Source organism: Bos taurus, chromosome 23, assembly GCF_002263795.3.
Source record: "Bos taurus isolate L1 Dominette 01449 registration number 42190680 breed Hereford chromosome 23, ARS-UCD2.0, whole genome shotgun sequence".
Classification (NCBI taxonomy): Eukaryota; Metazoa; Chordata; class Mammalia; order Artiodactyla; family Bovidae; genus Bos; species Bos taurus.
In genome coordinates, this window is record NC_037350.1 from 31,993,395 (window position 1) to 32,010,690 (window position 17,296).

A 17,296-nucleotide genomic window follows, 5' to 3' on the forward strand; every position below is an offset into this window, starting at 1 on the left:
AAAACCACACACTGATGTCTGAAGTAGAGAAGGCATCAGAGGTTTTGAAGAGATATACCCAAGGAGTATGCAGTACTTGGATGCAATCTCAAAAACAACAGAATGATCTCTGTTCATTTCCAAGGCAAACCATTCAATATCACGGTAATCCAAGTCTATGCCCTGACTGATAATGCTGAAGAAGCTGAAGTTGAATGGTTCTGTGAAGACCTACAAGACCTTCTAGAACTAATACCCAAAAAAAGATGTCCCTTTCATTATAGGGGACTGGAATGCAAAAGTAGGAAGTCAAGAAACACCTGGAGTAATGGCAAATTTGGCCTTGGAGTACAAAATGAAGCAGGGCAAAGGCTAATAGAGTTTTGCCAAGAGAATGCCCTGGTCATAGCAAACACACTCTTCCAACAACACAAGAGAAGACTCTATACATGGACATCATCAGATGGTCAACACCGAAATCAGATTGATTATATTCTTTGCAGCCAAAGGTGGAGAAGCTCTATACAGTCAGCAAAAAGAAGACCAGGAGCTAACTGTGGCTCAGATCATGAACTCCTTATTGCCAAATTCAGACTTATAGTGAAGAAAGTAGGGAAAACCACTAGACTAGTCAGGTATGACCTAAATCAAATTCCTAACAATTATACAGTGGAAATGACAAATAGATTCAAGGGACTAGATCTGATAGAGTGCCTGATGAACTATGGATGGAGGTTTGTGACATTGTACAGGAGACAGGGAGCAAGACCATCCCCAAGAAAAAGAAATGAAAAAAAAAAGCAAAATGGCTGTCTGAGGAAGCCTTAAAAATAGCTGTAAAAAGAAGAGAGGTGAAAGGCAAAGGAGAAAGGGAAAGATATACCCATTTGAATGCAGAGTTCCAAAGAATAGCAAGGAGAGATAAGAAAGCCCTGCTCAGGGATCAGTGCAAAGAAACAGAGGAAAATAATAGAATGGGAAAGACTAGAGATCTCTTCAAGAAAATTAGAGATACCAAGGGAACATTTCATGCAAAGATGGGCTCAATAAAGGACAGAAATGCTATGGACCTAACAGAAGCAGAAGATATTAAGAAGAGGTGGCAAGAATACACAGAAGAACTGTACAAAAAAGATCTTCACGACCCAGATAATCACAATGGTGTGATCACTCACCTAGAGCCAGATATCCTGGAATGCGAAGTCAAATGGGCCTTAGGAAGCATCCCTATGAACAAAGCTAGTGGAGGTGATGGAAGTCCAGTTGAGCTATTTCAAGTCCTAAAAGATGATGCTGTGAAAGTGCTGCACTCAATATGCCAGCAAATTTGGAAAACTCGGCAGTGGCCACAGGACTGGAAAAGGTTAGTTATCATTCCAATCTCAAAGAAAGGTAATGCCAAAGAATGCTCAAACTACTGCACGATTGTACTCATTTCACACGCTAGTAAAGTAATGTTCAAAATTCTCCAAGCCAGGCTTCAACAATATGTGAACCATGAACTTCCAGATGTTCAAGCTGGTTTTAGAAAAGGCAGAGGAACCAGAGGTCAAATTGCCAACATCCGCTGGATCATGGAAAAAGCAAGAGAGTTCCAGAAAAAAACATCTATTTCTCCGTTATTGACTATGCCAAAGCCTTTGTGTGGATCACAATAAACTATGGAAAATTCTGAAAGAGATGGGAATACCAGACCACCTGACCTGCCTCCTAAGAAATCTGTATGCAGGTCAGGAAGCAATAGTTAGAACTCAACATGGAACAACAGATTGGTTCCAAATAGGAAAAGGAGTATGTCAAGGCTGTATATTGTCACCCTGCTTATTTAACTTATATGCAGAGTACATCATGAGAAACACTGGACTGGATGAAGCACAAGCTGGAATCAAGATTGCCGGGAGAAATATCAATAACCTCAGATATGCAGATGACACCACCCTTATGGCAGAAAGTGAAGAAGAACTAAACAGCCTCTTGATGAAAGGGAAAGATGAGAGTGAAAAAGTTGGCTTAAAGCTCTACATTCAGAAAACAAAGATCATGGCATCTGGTCCCATCACTTCATGGCAAATAGATGGAAAAACAGTGGAAACCGTGGCAGACTTTCTTTTGGGGGGCTCCAAAATCACCGCAGATGGTGACTGCAAGCCATGAAATTAAAAGACACTTACTCCTTGGAAGAAAAGTTATGACCAACCTAGAGAGCATATTAAAGAACAGAGACATTACTTTGCCAACAAACGTCTGTCTAGTCAAGGCTATAGTTTTTCCAGTAGTCATGTATGGATGTGAGAGTTGGACGATAAAGCAAGCTGAGCGCCAAAGAAATGATGCTTTTGAACTATGGTGTTAGAGAAGACTCTTGAGAGTCCCTTGGACTGCCAGGAGAACCAACCAGTCCATTCAAAGAAAATCAGTCTTGAATATTCATTGGAAGGACTGATGTTGAAGCTGAAACTCCAGTACTTTGGCCACCTGATGTGAAGAGCTGACTCATTTGAAAAGACCCTGATGCTGGGAAAGATTGAAGGCAGGAGAAGGGGATGACAGAGAATGAGATGGCTGGATGGCATCACCAACTCAATGAGCATGAGTTTGAGTAAACTCCAGGAGTTGATGATGGACAGGGAGGCCTGGCATACTTTTGTCCATGGGGTCACAAAGACTCGGACACGACTGAGCGACTTAACTGAACTGAACTGAACCCAAGGAGAAAGGTCAAGAATCTCACGTCGGTGGATAAGCAGGTGAAAGTGCAGAGGAGGTTCAGATTCTGAATATTCAAGGCACATTTCCCCAACGGCCACTTGGCAAGATGCCTTCTCATTTAGCTTCTAGTTTGATGAATCTCATTAATGATTACTGAGTCAAGCCCCAGAGTGGCAAAGCATCTGCAGCTGCTTGCGGGCAAAGTTGTACAGGGTGAGAGCTTGAAGGGAGAGCAGGTTCTAAATCGAAGTCCTTCCTCAGACACTAAATCGGTAAGTCACTTATCTTGGTGTTGCTGTGAAAGACCTCGAAGGGTCCTTTCTGTGTAACAGTTGTATATTTTTGACAATTTTTGTATACCCCCATGTCTCAGGTTTTCTCATATTGATAAAAAAAAAAGCAAGTGAAGATATAAAAGCCCCATCTCATTAATACATGGATAGAAGAGAGGTAGAAGCAGGAGGCTGAAGTTTTGTTCCTGATAACCCAAAACTTTGAGAAAATGCCAACTGTGGAAGACCTTTCCAAGAAACAGGTGCTCCAGTGAAATGTTTAAAGGCTGAGATTTGGGAATTCAATTTGGGGGCTTGTGAACAAACATCAGCGCTTTCATTTACCAATGGGATGAGCTGGATGAAGAGGGTCAATAATATCTCCATCTGGTGTTGATGTGAACTGCCTGGGTTAGTAGTTAATAAGTGTGGTTATCATAATTTCTGTTGTCGCAACAGCTGGTGGGACACACAGGAAGGGCTATAGAGTGGTTGTGAAAGAACACTCCAGATAAGAAAGCATTGGCAACCACATCACCATCTCTTACATGAAGATTCATTCCCTCCCACCCCCATTAAGGTTGTGCAGGATTTTTCTCCTGGGCAGATTCACAGCAGCAACAGGGCTATTCCCAGTGTCCTTCTGAAGGACTCTAGCCTTTTGTAACCAAGTTCATTGCCTTAGTTTCCTATCCAGATCAATTAGGGCCCAGGACTTTGACACAAGACAGAGCTGGGGGTGACTCTGGTCTAAGACAGCATCTAGAGGAATGCTGAGTCAGAACCAGTGAGATGGTGTGAAATTTAACCAAACAAAAATGGTTGGGGATAGAAGAGGCAATGGAATGGTCACCAGGGCCACCAGGAAATGGTAGGTGGGTTGAGGATAGTTGGCAGGAGGTGATCAGGGAGAATCCTCAAGGCAGGGATGTAGAAGTTACAAGTTTTTGGTGGTCCTTGTGGCCTCTCAGATGTGTAGACAGGGTGCTATTGCTAGAACACCCCAGCCTTTAAACCCAGGGGGCTCTGCAGGAAGGTAAGCCTCAGAACATGACTTCAAACCAGAAACATCTCACGATGCCATATTATCTCTGATTCAGGCAACCAGCAGGGTTTTCTTGACCAATAGTGGAAAATAAGGTAGCTGTTAAAAAATATGTGTGAGTGTACATGTGGATGTAAACACATATATAAATAGAAAACACATATGATATATATGTACTTTCTTTTGGATACCCCTAGGCCTTGGAGGCTAATGGGAGTGAAATTATCCTGGCAACTTCACTGCCAGGGCATCTAGCCAGCAAACTTTCTTGAGGTCACTAAGCTTTCCTGAAATTCAGATACTCCCTTGATAGCCAAATGCTCTCAGAGCTTTCCCTTATGTGGATCTCTATTTGCTCTCTATGCTTAGCCACCTGTTTAGCTGTGTGAGTGAATGCTTATAAAATCTCCTGAGAATTATCTTCATGTATATGGTCACATCTGCTGGGACTGGACACTCTGGTTTCCAAGACAAGGCATGCCTTGTTGTCTGGAATAGAGATAGTAGAAAACTGGAAGTAATCTGACATTCAGAATGTTCCAGTCCAAATAGTCCTACAGTAGGGGGATGGTAAAGTCTCATAACCACAGAGTTACACTGACATCACAGCAGAACATGGAAGTAAGAATAAATATCACACATGGAGAAAAGTTGTTAACAAAAAAAACATATGCTTGTTATCATTGCCAGGTTGTACAAGACAATGTGTCTGGCCACATATTTATTATTTAGTCAAGTATTTCCCAAACAATATTTGCGCTTAAAATCAGGGCAGTTAACCTATGTGTATAAGGCCTATTTTGTAAAATTGAAGTATAGTTGGTTTACAATGTTGTTAGTTTCAGGTGTAAAAGGTCTATTTTTAAAAAGTCCTGGCCACACCAGGGAATTAGAATGCCTCATGTCAAGATTTGAAGAGATACCTCTCTAAAGAAGATATATGGATAGCAAATGAACACATAGAAAGATGCTCCACCTCATTAGAGAAATAAAAATTAAACCATGATGAGATATTACTACACATCTTTCAGAATGTCTAAAATTAAAAAGACTGACCACAACAAACTGTTTAGTATGTAGAGGATCTGGAACTCTCTTATACATTGTTAGTGAGGATGTAAAATGGTGCAACCACTTTGAAAAGCAATCTATCATTTTCTTAAAAAGTTAAACATATCTTTATATAACCCAGCCATTCTACTTACAGGTATTTAAGAGAAATGAACGCACGTGTCTAAACAAAGACCTGTGCTTGAATGTTCATGGCAGCTTTGTTTTTAATGGCCACAAACTGCAAATAATGCAATTTTTCATCAAAAGATGACTGGGTAAACAAATTGTGATATAACCATGCCATGAAGTATTGCTCAGCAATAAAAAGGAATAAAGTATTAATATGGGCAGCATAGATGAAACTCAAAATAATTATGCTGAGTGAAATAAACTCCAGCAATGATGCCAATAAACCATATAGCAACCATGTGCAGTCTATTGAATCTGTATAAATCCTTGATGAAGGTGCTGCAGCTGCATTGTTGTTGTTGTCATTGTTATTAACAACAGATGGGAAACTGAAATACACAAATTTGCTCCTGGTAACACTTGGTGCATTAGGTAAATCACAAGCCTGGATATGAACTAAGGAACGCCAAGCTCCAAATCTACCACTCTGAAATCGGCACATGGTGAGTACTCCAGATCCTAAATAATAAACAGTTCCAAACCTTAGGTATACCCATTGTATTGAGCCAAGTGTAGGTGATGATCCTTTTCTACCCAACCCAGATGGAATGGCCCAACTTGTTTTTTTGGTAGTCAGTAATATTTAATGAAATTCATCACAGTAGTTTGACAGATAAAGGAACAGGCAGATAAAGGAACAGTCTATTAATTTGTCTGCTATTGCCAAGTTAAGAAGTATCAGAGGTCCTCTGATTCTAGAGCTTGAGATTCTTCCTGAAACAAAGCTGCTTCTGATCACAGGTTAAACAATGTAAATAAATGTTGGACAAGATTCAGCCAGATGTGAATTAGAGTTAGGTTACTTTGGCCTGCTCTACCTTGCCAAAGGGGTAGCTAGATAGGAGAGTGGCTCCTGGTCAGGTGGACTACTTGACTCCAAGTGACTCCCACCAGCTTTTGTTTGCCTGTTGCCCACTTTTTATTTTTATTTAATTTTTTTTGTTGCCCACTTTTTAAGTGTTGTAAAGGAGTCTCTTTTCTCATGCCTGATATACTGGATCACACTCCATCACCCTGAGAGGTGAAAAACAGACATCAGAAGAGAAGAACACAGTTGCCACTATGACAGAATTGAGTCCCACAGCAGGGAAGAACTCTCAAGATATACAAGGGGATGAGAAGCTCAGTCCTAGGAAAGGTAAACTCGGTCTCGACTAGGTGGTTTTAGGATTTTATGGTGGATTTTTACAACGTTGTAATGCAAAGAAATGAATTTGTATCTTTTAACTTGTATAATTCTTTTTTTGAAATCAAGTATTCAATACTACTATTGTACCTTTGCAAAATGAAAGAAACAAATACCACTATTCTAAAAATGTATTTTACTTTTGATGATTACCTTCTAATCTTAATCCATATGCATTTATATTCTTGATAATTGCTACCAATTTGTCTACACATTGTACATTGCGGTATTGTGTACTCTGCTTGTCACTGCATGTAATATTATAAGCATAATTACATTGCTTAATTAGGAAAATTTAAAAAATTACAGAAACCTCAAAAAAATCAAGAAATGAAAAAATTAATAAGCTTAATTCAACCACTGTGATTTTTTTATTGTCTCTCTTTATATGTATATTTTACATAATTCTGTGATGTATATATTATGTTGTGCATTTTGGACCACACATGTTTCTGTTTGCCTTATAATCATTATTCTTAAAGGATACATATTATTTTTCCTATATATCCAATAGAGAAAGTATTTTTTACCTGAAAATTCGTCTTGGGGTTGTATATTTAAGTTGTGTAGCTACTTTTTTTTTTTCTTTTTTTCTTACCTATCCCAGTAACTCAGCAGTTAAGAATCCTCCTGCAATGCAGAAGCTGCAGGAGCTGTGGGTTCAGTCCCTGGGTTGGGAAAATTCCCTGGACAAGAGCATAGCAAACCACTCCAGTATTCTTGCCTGGAGAATCCCGTGGACAGAGAAGCCTGGTGGGCTATGGTCCATGGGGTCGCAAAGAGTCAGACACAACTGAAGCAACTTAGCACATCATATACATAGATTAACTGATAGATGTAGTTACATAGATATAACATTGTATATATTATATATAACATATCTGTATGCATGTGTGTGTATGTCTGTGCGTGTGTACACACACACACACATGTATGTTGTTGTTGTTTAGTCACTGTAAGTCACGTCTGACTCTTTTGTGACGCCATGGACTGTAGCCCCCCAGGCTCCTCTGTCCATGGGATTTCCCAGGCAAGAATCCTGGAGGGGGTTGCCATTTTCCTTTCCAATACATGTATATATACATCTCATGATATCCTTTAACATGACACTTGTCTACAGTTGGAATTAGTACTTCCTCAGGCCTTTTTCCTAAGAAAAATACAAATTTGAAGCAATGGTTACAAATATTTCATTTCCATTGGCCATTATAGAGACCTTAGTTTTTAATCTGAACAAAATGAGGCTACATAGAGAATTTTGAGCAGAAAAGGGTGTGACCAAATTTATGGTATAACTAGAGCACTGCAAATGCTGTAGAATTCTACATACATTTTTAATGTAAAGACAACACTCTGTTCTAGGTAGATGAGTGTAGGCTATGGAAGAAAAATCAAGGATAAATTGTAAAGTATTTGGAAGGATGGTACTTCTGTCAGCTGAACTGGAAAGCAATTTGGGTGGAGCAGGATTGGGAGGGGAACATAGGAATTTAGTTTGGGATTTATTAAGTTTGATTTGTTGATTAGTTGATCAGTTGATTCTTAGTGGAGCAAAAATGATGTACCTTAAGTAAATTTGACCAAATGTAGTATTTTTGTATTATATACTGACTTGTAAAAATTTAACACATGAGATGTTGCACCAACATTATTTTTCATATATTTTCACTAGACACAGGAAACCATTTTTAAGGACACATACAGTGGGAATTCCCTGGCAGTCCAAAGGTTAAGACTCTGAACTTCTACGGTAGGGGACCTGGGTTTGATCCTTGACCAGGGAACTAAGATTCTGAAAATTGCTCAGGGCAGTCAAAAAGACAAAGAGATTTAGGACACATATAGTAGCCTGTGAAGTGAAGTGAAGTGGCTCAGTCGTGTCCGACTCTTTACGACCCCATGGACGGAGTAGCCTGCATAGGATTTTCTAGGCAAGAGTACTGGAATGGGTTGCCATTTCCTTCTCCAGGGAATCTTCCTGACCCAGGGATTGAACCCAGGTCTCCTGCATTGTAGACAGACGCTTTACCATCTGAGCCACCAGGGAAGCCTATAGCAGGCTGTAGGGAACACTTACACTTAGGAGAGAGTCAGAAGGTATGTCAGATGTTTCTGGTAGGTTATATAACATGATGACTGAGAATTAACTCATTTAACCCTCACAACAATCCTGTGAGGCAGCTACTGCTATTGTTTTACAGGTGCAGAGAGGTCAGCTAACAGAATAGCTCAGGTGTCTATGCTCTTATCCACTGTGCTGCCTGTAACTTAATATGCAGCAAGCAGTAGACTAAGCCTTTTAAATATACTCCCTAGTGGATCTTTCAGCAATCACATGAGGTGGGTCTTCACTCCACCCATTTATGAAGCATTAGTCACCTGGTTTGCTGATAATCCCTTTTAATAGCCTTTGGCCTCCATGATGACAAAGTACATTGGAGAAATCAGAGGCCACAAGAACTGATAAATTATTAGCTGATCTGATTGACACTGGAAATCATCATCCATTCCTGAAAAAGGAAAACTTTACAAAGATATTATTTTTGAACTCCTCATTCTAATTACAGTGTATTTTCCAGTTTCTTCCAAATTCTTCCTCCTTCCCTCCATTCAATGCAAAGATTAGTACTCCACTTAAGAGAGTATAGCACTGGGGGAAAGGCTCTTTTGTAAACCTCAAGGCACTTCTTTTCTTGAAGTTTTGAGGACTTCTTGATGATGCATAGTATTATCCTCGTCTCCTACACCTACAAACCCCATAGGGCACTGGGGTTGTGACAAAGGTATTCTCATGGAATCATCTGGGACAGAATAGGGGCAGCACAGTGGATAAGAGCATAGACGCCTGAGCTATTCTGTTAGCTGACCTCTCTGCACCTGTAAAACAATAGCAGTAGCTGCCTCCTAGGATTGTTGTGAGGGTTAAATGAGTTAATTCTCAGTCATCATGTTATATAACTTACCAGAAACATCTGACATACTTTCTGACTCCCTCCTAGCTGTAGCCCCTTACGCCTTGGCTTTGAGGTCACCACATTCTTCCTGGTTTTCTCCTAGCCCACCTACCCTTCTTTTTCAGTTTCTATTGCCAATTTCTCCCAATTTATCTAACCTCCAAATGTTGGAGAACCCTAGTCAGTCCTTGGTTATCTTCTCTATTTATTCTCATTTTCTAAATATCATGGTTTCAAGTATTATCTGTAGATTATTAAATCCCAGTGTTATGCCTCAACCTCTACATCTCTCCTAAACTCTAGAGTTTTATGTCCAACAACATTCTCAGCATCTTCTGAGTGCTTAAAAGGCATCCTTGTCTTAACTGTCCAATAATAAGTTCTTTATCACTCCACTGCCTCAAATCTTCTTTTTCCACAGATCTCTTCCTCAGTGAACAGCCAACTCCATTCTTTCTGCTGTTTAGAATAAGAATCCCACCAATGCTCCTCCCGCAATCTGTAAACTTGAAACCAAGATTCAGTTACTTACCTACTGGGATCTGTCTGGGATCTTATCATATCTTAGTTCTTCTACAGTTGCCAGCCTAGTCCACGCTTCTTCACTTCTCTTCTGGATTGTTGCAATACTTTCTTCCTGGCAATAGCCATCTTTCCTGAAAGTACAAAAACAGATTATTTTAATTTTGTGCTCATTTCTTTTTCTGTTTTTTTACTATATTTTTTCATAGTTTGTGGGTGTCAAGTTTTTTCTAATGAGAAAACTTATAGGTTTAATTTCAAAATTTAAGTGAAAGTTTGCCCTAACTAAGACACATGAGAAGAATAATAAATCTACACCAGTGAATAACTTGTTCAATATTTTAAAATTTACATTATCTATGTATATATGTATATAATTTAGTACTTATAAATTATATAATTTAAATATATACATATTTTATTTTTATGTATATATTTACTTTTAATACATATCATATCTTTATATATTTAACTATGAGTAATTTCATCAGCCATAGACTACAATAACCTAAGAATTGGAAAGACAAAATTGCAAGAAGAACAGAACTCCCCAGAACAAGTCAGGGTCTATAAAACTGTGGTATAAAACATCCCTTGACTCAACTCAGTGGTTTCCTCCTTTTGTAATCTTTCTTTCCCAAAGCCAATAGAAGTGCATTTGAATCATCAGGAGATACTTTTCTGTATTTTAACTTGTGAAAAGTAAATAAAGGTTCGATAAGGAAAGTGCTAATACACTGTCTTAATATTTCTAGCTCCTAGCATTTGTTCCACTCGCTATGGAATAGCCTTCATCGTACATCTCTGCAACTTCATAACAATGGCACAAAATATTATCATTAATATCACCATGGTAGCCATGGTCAACAGCACAAACCATCAGCCCTCATTTAATGACTCCACTGAGGGGTTGCCTGTTGATTCCTTTGGTGATCCAAATAATTCCCCAAAGAGTCTTCCTGCAAGGGTAAGCAATGAAAGATTCAAGTTATGTTTTTGTTTTTGCTGTTCATTTCAATGTTTATTTTTCTAGAATTTTTTTTAATTTATTTATTTCAATTAGAAGCTAATTACTTTACAATATTGTAGTGGGTTTTGCCATACATTGACATGAATCAGCCATGGGTGTACATGTGTTCCCCTCCTGAACCCCCTCCCACTTCCCTCCCTATATTTTTCTAGAATTTATATGTTAAAAAGTTTTAATTGAGGAAACTGTGATTTGTAAGTAAGTGAAAAATCTAAAGAAGCTTCTTAAGTTATGAAACGGCTTTCCTATGCATGGCTTACCAAAGCATTGTCTTTTTCTTTAAGGCCCCTGTGTATGATTGGAACCCTCAAATCCAAGGCATCATCTTTAGTGCTATCAACTATGGCATGATTCTGACACTGGCTCCCAGTGGATACCTGGCTGGAAGAGTAGGAACAAAGCGAGTGGTTGGTGCTGCTCTGCTTGGATCCTCACTTCTTGTTCTTTTCATCCCTCTGGCAGCTGACTTTGGACTAGTTTTCCTCATTGCAACTCGAATACTTCAGGGCATGAGCCTGGTACCCAGATATTTTATAAATATGACTGAATATGAATATCTCTGTGGGACCACATAGCATCAACTCTATTTTTATTTCAGGGGTTAGGATACGGGGGTCAGTTTGCAATCTGGGAAAGATGGAGTCCTCCACATGAACGAAGTCGACTCTGTGGCGTTTCCATATCAGGTAAATACATATAACTGAAATGAGTCCACTACAATCCAACATTCTTTCACTGAGTTCTTTGACAGTTTGGCTTTTTTGTTTTTTGACCACTTTTTTTTTTTAATTACAAGATTCTTTGTCTTCTGCTTAATGTTGATCAAGTATTTATAAATTAGGGGGATGGGTCCTTTGTCTCTGACATGACTTCCAGTTATTTTCCCCCAGGCTGTCATTTGTGATTTGATTTTGCTTATAAGGATTTTTGCCATTTTTCAAAAATGCATTTTGATGTAGTCAAATTGATCATTCTTTTATTTTATGGTTTTTGGACTTTGACTCATAGTTGAAAATGTTGCAAAAGCATCCAACCATGGTTTTTATTGATTATGCATGGTTTCATTTTTTTTAATATTTAAATTTCTGACATACTGGGATTTATACTAGTGTTGAGTGTAAGGTATGGATCCAACTTAATCTTCTTTGGAATTGCTCTCAGTTGTCCTGAGAACAACTTTCTGATAATGATCTGCCTGGACAGTGTGCCTGGAATGAAATCTCCAGAGGAAGAAATTTCAGTTACACTGAGGAGTAATGGAAAATGGAAACAGTATGGCTAACACATTCAGTTCAGTTCAGTCACTCAGTTGTGTCTGACTCTTTGAGACCCTATGGACTACAGCATGCCAGGCTTCCCTGTCCGTCACCAATTCCCAGAGCTTGCTCAAACTCATGTCCATTGAGTCAGTGATGCCATCCAACCAATCTTATCCTCTGTTGTCCCCTTCTCCTCCTGCCTTCAGTCTTTCCCAGCATCAGGTCTTTTCTAAGGAGTCAGTTCTTCGCAACAGATGGCCAAAGTATTGGAGTTTCAGCTTCAGCATCAGTCCTTCCAATGAATATTCAGGACTAATTTCCTTTAGGATTGGCTGGTTGGATCTCCTTTCAGTCCAAGGGACTCTCAAGAGTCCTCCAACACCAGAGTTCAAAAGCATCAATTCTTTGGTGCTCAGCTTTCTTTATAGTCCAACTCTCACATTCATACATGACTACTGGAAAAACCATAGCTTTGACTATACAGACCTTTGTCAGCAAAGAAATGTCTCTGCTCTTTAATATGACATCTAGGTTAGTCATAACTTTTCTTTCAAGGAGCAAGCATCTTTTAATTTCATAGCTGCAGTCACCATCTGCAGTGATTTTAGAGTGCAAGAAAAGAAAGTCTGTCACTGTTTCCACTGTTTCCCCATCTATTTGCCATGAAATGATGGAACCAGATTCCATGATCTTAGTTTTTTGAATGTTGAGTTTAAAGCCAGCTTTTTCACTCTCCTCTTTCACTTTCATCAAGAGGCTCTTTAGTTCTTCTTCACTTTCTGCCATAAGGGTGGTGTCATCTGCATATCTGAGGTTATTGATATCTCTCCCAGCAATCTTGATTTCAGCTTGTGTTTCATCCAGCCTGGCCTTTTGCATGATGTACTCTGCATATAAGTTAAATAAGCAGGGTAACAATATACAACCTTTGATGATAGACATCTCTAACACATTGTAGATGGCCAAAGTATGAGTGCTGAGTTAGAGAGCCAAGGACTCTTCAAGTCCAGACAACAAGCCATGTACACACACATACACACACCCCTGACTTTATGCCTTTTGAGAGCCCTTCACAACTCCAGAGGTTTAATCTTTGTCATCAGAGCTCACATCCACTGGTAGGAGAGTGGAGGCTCCAGTTTAGACTAAGGAGATTCACTTTGGTTATCACAGCTGACTAAGGGATGTCCTCAAATATAAATAAGGAATGGTCTTCCTAAATCCTCAAAAATTTGGAGAAAATCAAGAGAGTAAAAGAGAAAAACCAAACTCAAAAACTGCAATTAATCCAAATGAAAAAGAGAAGATTTTAAATAATGAATGAATAATATCAGAGAGACCCAGGGGGATATGTGTACATGACATTCACTTAAAAAGAATAGTTGCTAATTAAAAATATTACTGCTAGTATTTTTTAATTGAAATGAGAGATCTGAATACCTATATGAGGATAAGGCCATCTCATCAGTGAACTGGACAAATATAGAGAGACTGTTCCAGAATATAGTACAAGAAATTCAGGAGTTGGAAAGCATGAAAGAAAATTTAAAAGACTGGAATGAAGGCAGTGACCTTATAAAAGTGGCAACTCCTTTTCTTCTCATTTTCTGTTAAATGGGGACAGAGCACCTGGGATAGGTCAGCTGACTGTCTAGAGGAATCTTGGGAACGTACAAGACTGCAAGTTCTAGAGTCTCCCTTGTCTTTGGTTTTGGGGAATCAGCAGCCCCAGGTAGATGGCCTCCAGAACCTGGTTCTGGGAACACAGAACTTATGGTTGTCTGGGAGGCCCAGACTAAAAGTCATTGGAGGAACCCATCAACAGGTGGAGTGAACTGAACCTACCTGCCTACTTCAGTGATTCTCAGAGAAACTACCATTTCCACTCATGCTAGGGCTCCCTAGTAGGCTACACTAAGGACAGCATCACTCAGCTCTTGAGATTGGAGGAGGACTTTCAGAAAAGTACCTGTCCTTAGCAGAAAGTGAAAGTGAAAGTTAATCACTCAGTTGTGTCCCATTCTTTGGGATCCCACAGACTGTAGCCTGCCTGGCTCCTCTGTCCATGGAATTCTCCAGGCAACAATACTGGAGTGGGTTGCCATTTCCTTCTCCAGGCGATCTTCCCTACCCAGGGATCGAACCTGGATCTCCTGCATTGCAGACAGATTCTTTACCAACTGAGCCACTGGGGAAGTCCTTAGAAGAAGAGCCTAGCTACTGCTAGCCTCTAGGACAAAATATACTGTGTTTTATTTTCTTCTAATGGGCCCACAAAGGTATACCTATAGGTAGGAAGCTTTATAACCACTTGAGAAGCTCAATAAATTAATGAAGAAGAGTAAGCAGACTAAACAGATTTGGTAGCTCATATTTGAGGCAGGTCTCATAGGTAATAGAAACACACACACATACACCTTTAATCTAAGGATCATATATCATACAGCAATGAAAATGAATAGTTGAATGCAACAACATGGATAAGTCTTAGAAACATAAATGTTGAATAAATAAAGCATATCTATCATGGGGAAATTGCCTCAATACAGTGGTAGTCCCAGGTACACAACCAAGCCAGGAGTCATGGAACAGTTAGGCTCACAGACAAAAACAGGTGTTATAATTGCAGTTTGTCAAGCCAATTTAAAACACAGAGTGAGACGTAAGAAGGAAAATGGGGTGAGTTAATACATTTAAGATAGAATGCAAACAGGTGGAAAGAACAAGAGGGGCCCAGGTCTTGGATTGATGCAGTGACATGTCCCCCATTATAACTGGCATAAAGGCAGAGAGTTTAGAGAAAAGAATGCAGCTTTGATGGATGCAGTGGTGGAAAAAGGTACTGATTTCCATCTTCATTGATTTGTGTCCTTGAAGTCAGGCAGTCTCATTTCAAATGCTGCATTTCCTTCTTATTAATTATATGACCTTGGGCTGGTTAATTAACTTTTCCATGTTTCTATTTCCTCAGTTGTAAATTTGGATATTGGTGCTTAAGGAGATTGGAGAAGGCACTGGCTACCCACTCCAGTACTCTTGCCTGGAAAAATCCCATGGATGGAGGAGCCTGGTAGGCTGTAGTCCATGGGGTAGCTAAGAGTCTGACATGACTGAGCGACTTCACTTTCAGTTTTCCCTTTCATGCATTGGAGAAGGAAATGGCAACCCGCTTGGGTATTCTTGCCTGGAGAATCCCAGGGACGGGGGAGCCTGCACAAAGTCAGACACAACTGACGCAACTTAGCAGCAGCAGCAGCAGCTTAAGGAATTAACACAGATAAGACGCTTCAATAAACTGCATGGCCAAATGAGAAGAAAAACAGAAGTGATCTTTTTTTTTAACTGTAGGATCAGGAAAGCCCTTTTAAGCAAATGAGTGTCTAGAAGTCATTACAGAGGAACCTCATAGATCTGAACTCCATGAAAACTTACAACAGCTGGATTACAAAACACACCATAAACAAAGTTAAAAGTGGGAGAATAGAATTGCAGCCAGCATGACAGAGGGTTATTTATACACATAAAGATTCTATAAATTGAGGCAAAGTTAGGTGAAAGAAATTAAAAGGTTATGAACAGACTTTTCACAGAAGAAATAAAAAATGACATAGGAAAAATAATTCAACTTCACTATAAAAAGAAAAAAGGTATACTGTTTTATATTCACATTGGAAAACTATATTAGAATTTTGAGAATGTCCAATGTTGTCAAGAGATGAGGAAAAAGTATTTTTTGGCAACTTAATTTGGTATGGCCTTTTAGCCGGATACTTCAGCAGTATCTGTCAAAATAAAAAGTGTATAATCTTTGATTTAGCAAGTCTACTTCTGATAATTTACTGTTTAGAAATAAATTATGTTTATGTTCAGAAGTGATAGTTAAGTTTATGTTCAGCAATTACAATGGCTGTAGAATCTAGAGTGACAAGACTGGTTGCAACTAAAAAATAAATGTCACGGGACAATAGGTACATTATTGTACCTATGTCCTACTTAGTTAAAGTTAATTATAACTCACATATATATATATATAAAATTTGACCACTTGATGTTAATGTTCATCTGGGAAATTTAAAAAACCTAATAGTCTAGTTTTGAAAAAGTTGTAAAAGGGAAATGTGCCCACTCTATATGTGAATACTCTGTAAAGCCATGGAAATAAAAAAGTGTTGTTAGCATATTAATAGGAAAATGTATCTAACTTGCTGTCTACATATTCTATAAATGCATTTACAAAGCAACATATGCATATCAATATATATTATGTATGTGTACAGAGAAGAAAAGTATGCAATTATATATCATGTAATAAATTGTAGCTCCTGGTTAACATTAGAGAAAAGAGTAGAAATGGATTGGAGAAGCATTTGGTTCTTTGTGGTAATTTACTTTTACAATAAGCATATATGTTATATGAATTGTGTAATTAAACATTAAAATAGCATAAAAGGAAGCATGGTTATCATCTACAGTGATACTAGGGAACTGCCAGAAAAATGGGTCTTTAGGAGAACCTATGAACTCAATCAAAATTTGAAGTTCATATATATATTCTACCATGCTCATCTCTTTATGGTGATAATGCTCTCTATTATGTCACCTGTCCTTCTGTAGGCACCTAGTGGGTGGCAGTCCAGCCCCCACAGCCTTATTCTCTCTTTGCAGGAATTCTGCTGGGTACCTGCATCGCCATCCTGCTGGGTGGCATCATCAGTCAAACCCTCGGGTGGCCTTTTGTCTTCTATATATTTGGTAAGCTACTATCTCCCCACTCCCAGGTTTTCATATCTAGGGTGACTCTTCTGATATCTAACTGTGTGTACTTTTCTGGAAGAAATGAGTCAAGACAGAAAGATCCTAGTAAAACAAAATGTCTTAATATAATAGTTGGGAAAAATGAACCTACACCATCAAAGAATTTGGCAGTCCTCCTGCCTATGATGCATTTTTTTTAACATTTAATTAATTAATTTTGGCTGTGCTGGATCTTCATTGCTGCATGTGGGCTTGCTCTGGTCATGGTGAGCGGGGACTACTCTCTATGCATTTGCAGTGCATGAACTTCTCACTGCAGGGGCTTCTCGTTGCAAAGCGCAGG

General features: G+C 39.0%; 1 protein-coding gene across 5 annotated transcripts in view; it reads left to right on the forward strand.

The window, feature by feature from the left end:
* SLC17A3 (solute carrier family 17 member 3) overlaps positions 1–17,296 on the forward strand; it is a 36,846-nt gene that overhangs the window by 12,985 nt on the left and 6,565 nt on the right. Inside the window, exons 1-8 of one of the 5 annotated variants that reach the window (XM_059880343.1) lie at positions 2,035–2,960; positions 3,062–3,371; positions 5,569–5,690; positions 6,206–6,385; positions 10,665–10,876; positions 11,224–11,457; positions 11,538–11,625; positions 16,864–16,950. In XM_059880343.1, coding sequence (XP_059736326.1) covers positions 6,310–6,385; positions 10,665–10,876; positions 11,224–11,457; positions 11,538–11,625; positions 16,864–16,950 — 697 coding nt within the window. In that variant the 5' untranslated portion in view covers positions 2,035–2,960; positions 3,062–3,371; positions 5,569–5,690; positions 6,206–6,309. 5 annotated transcript variants of the gene reach the window in all.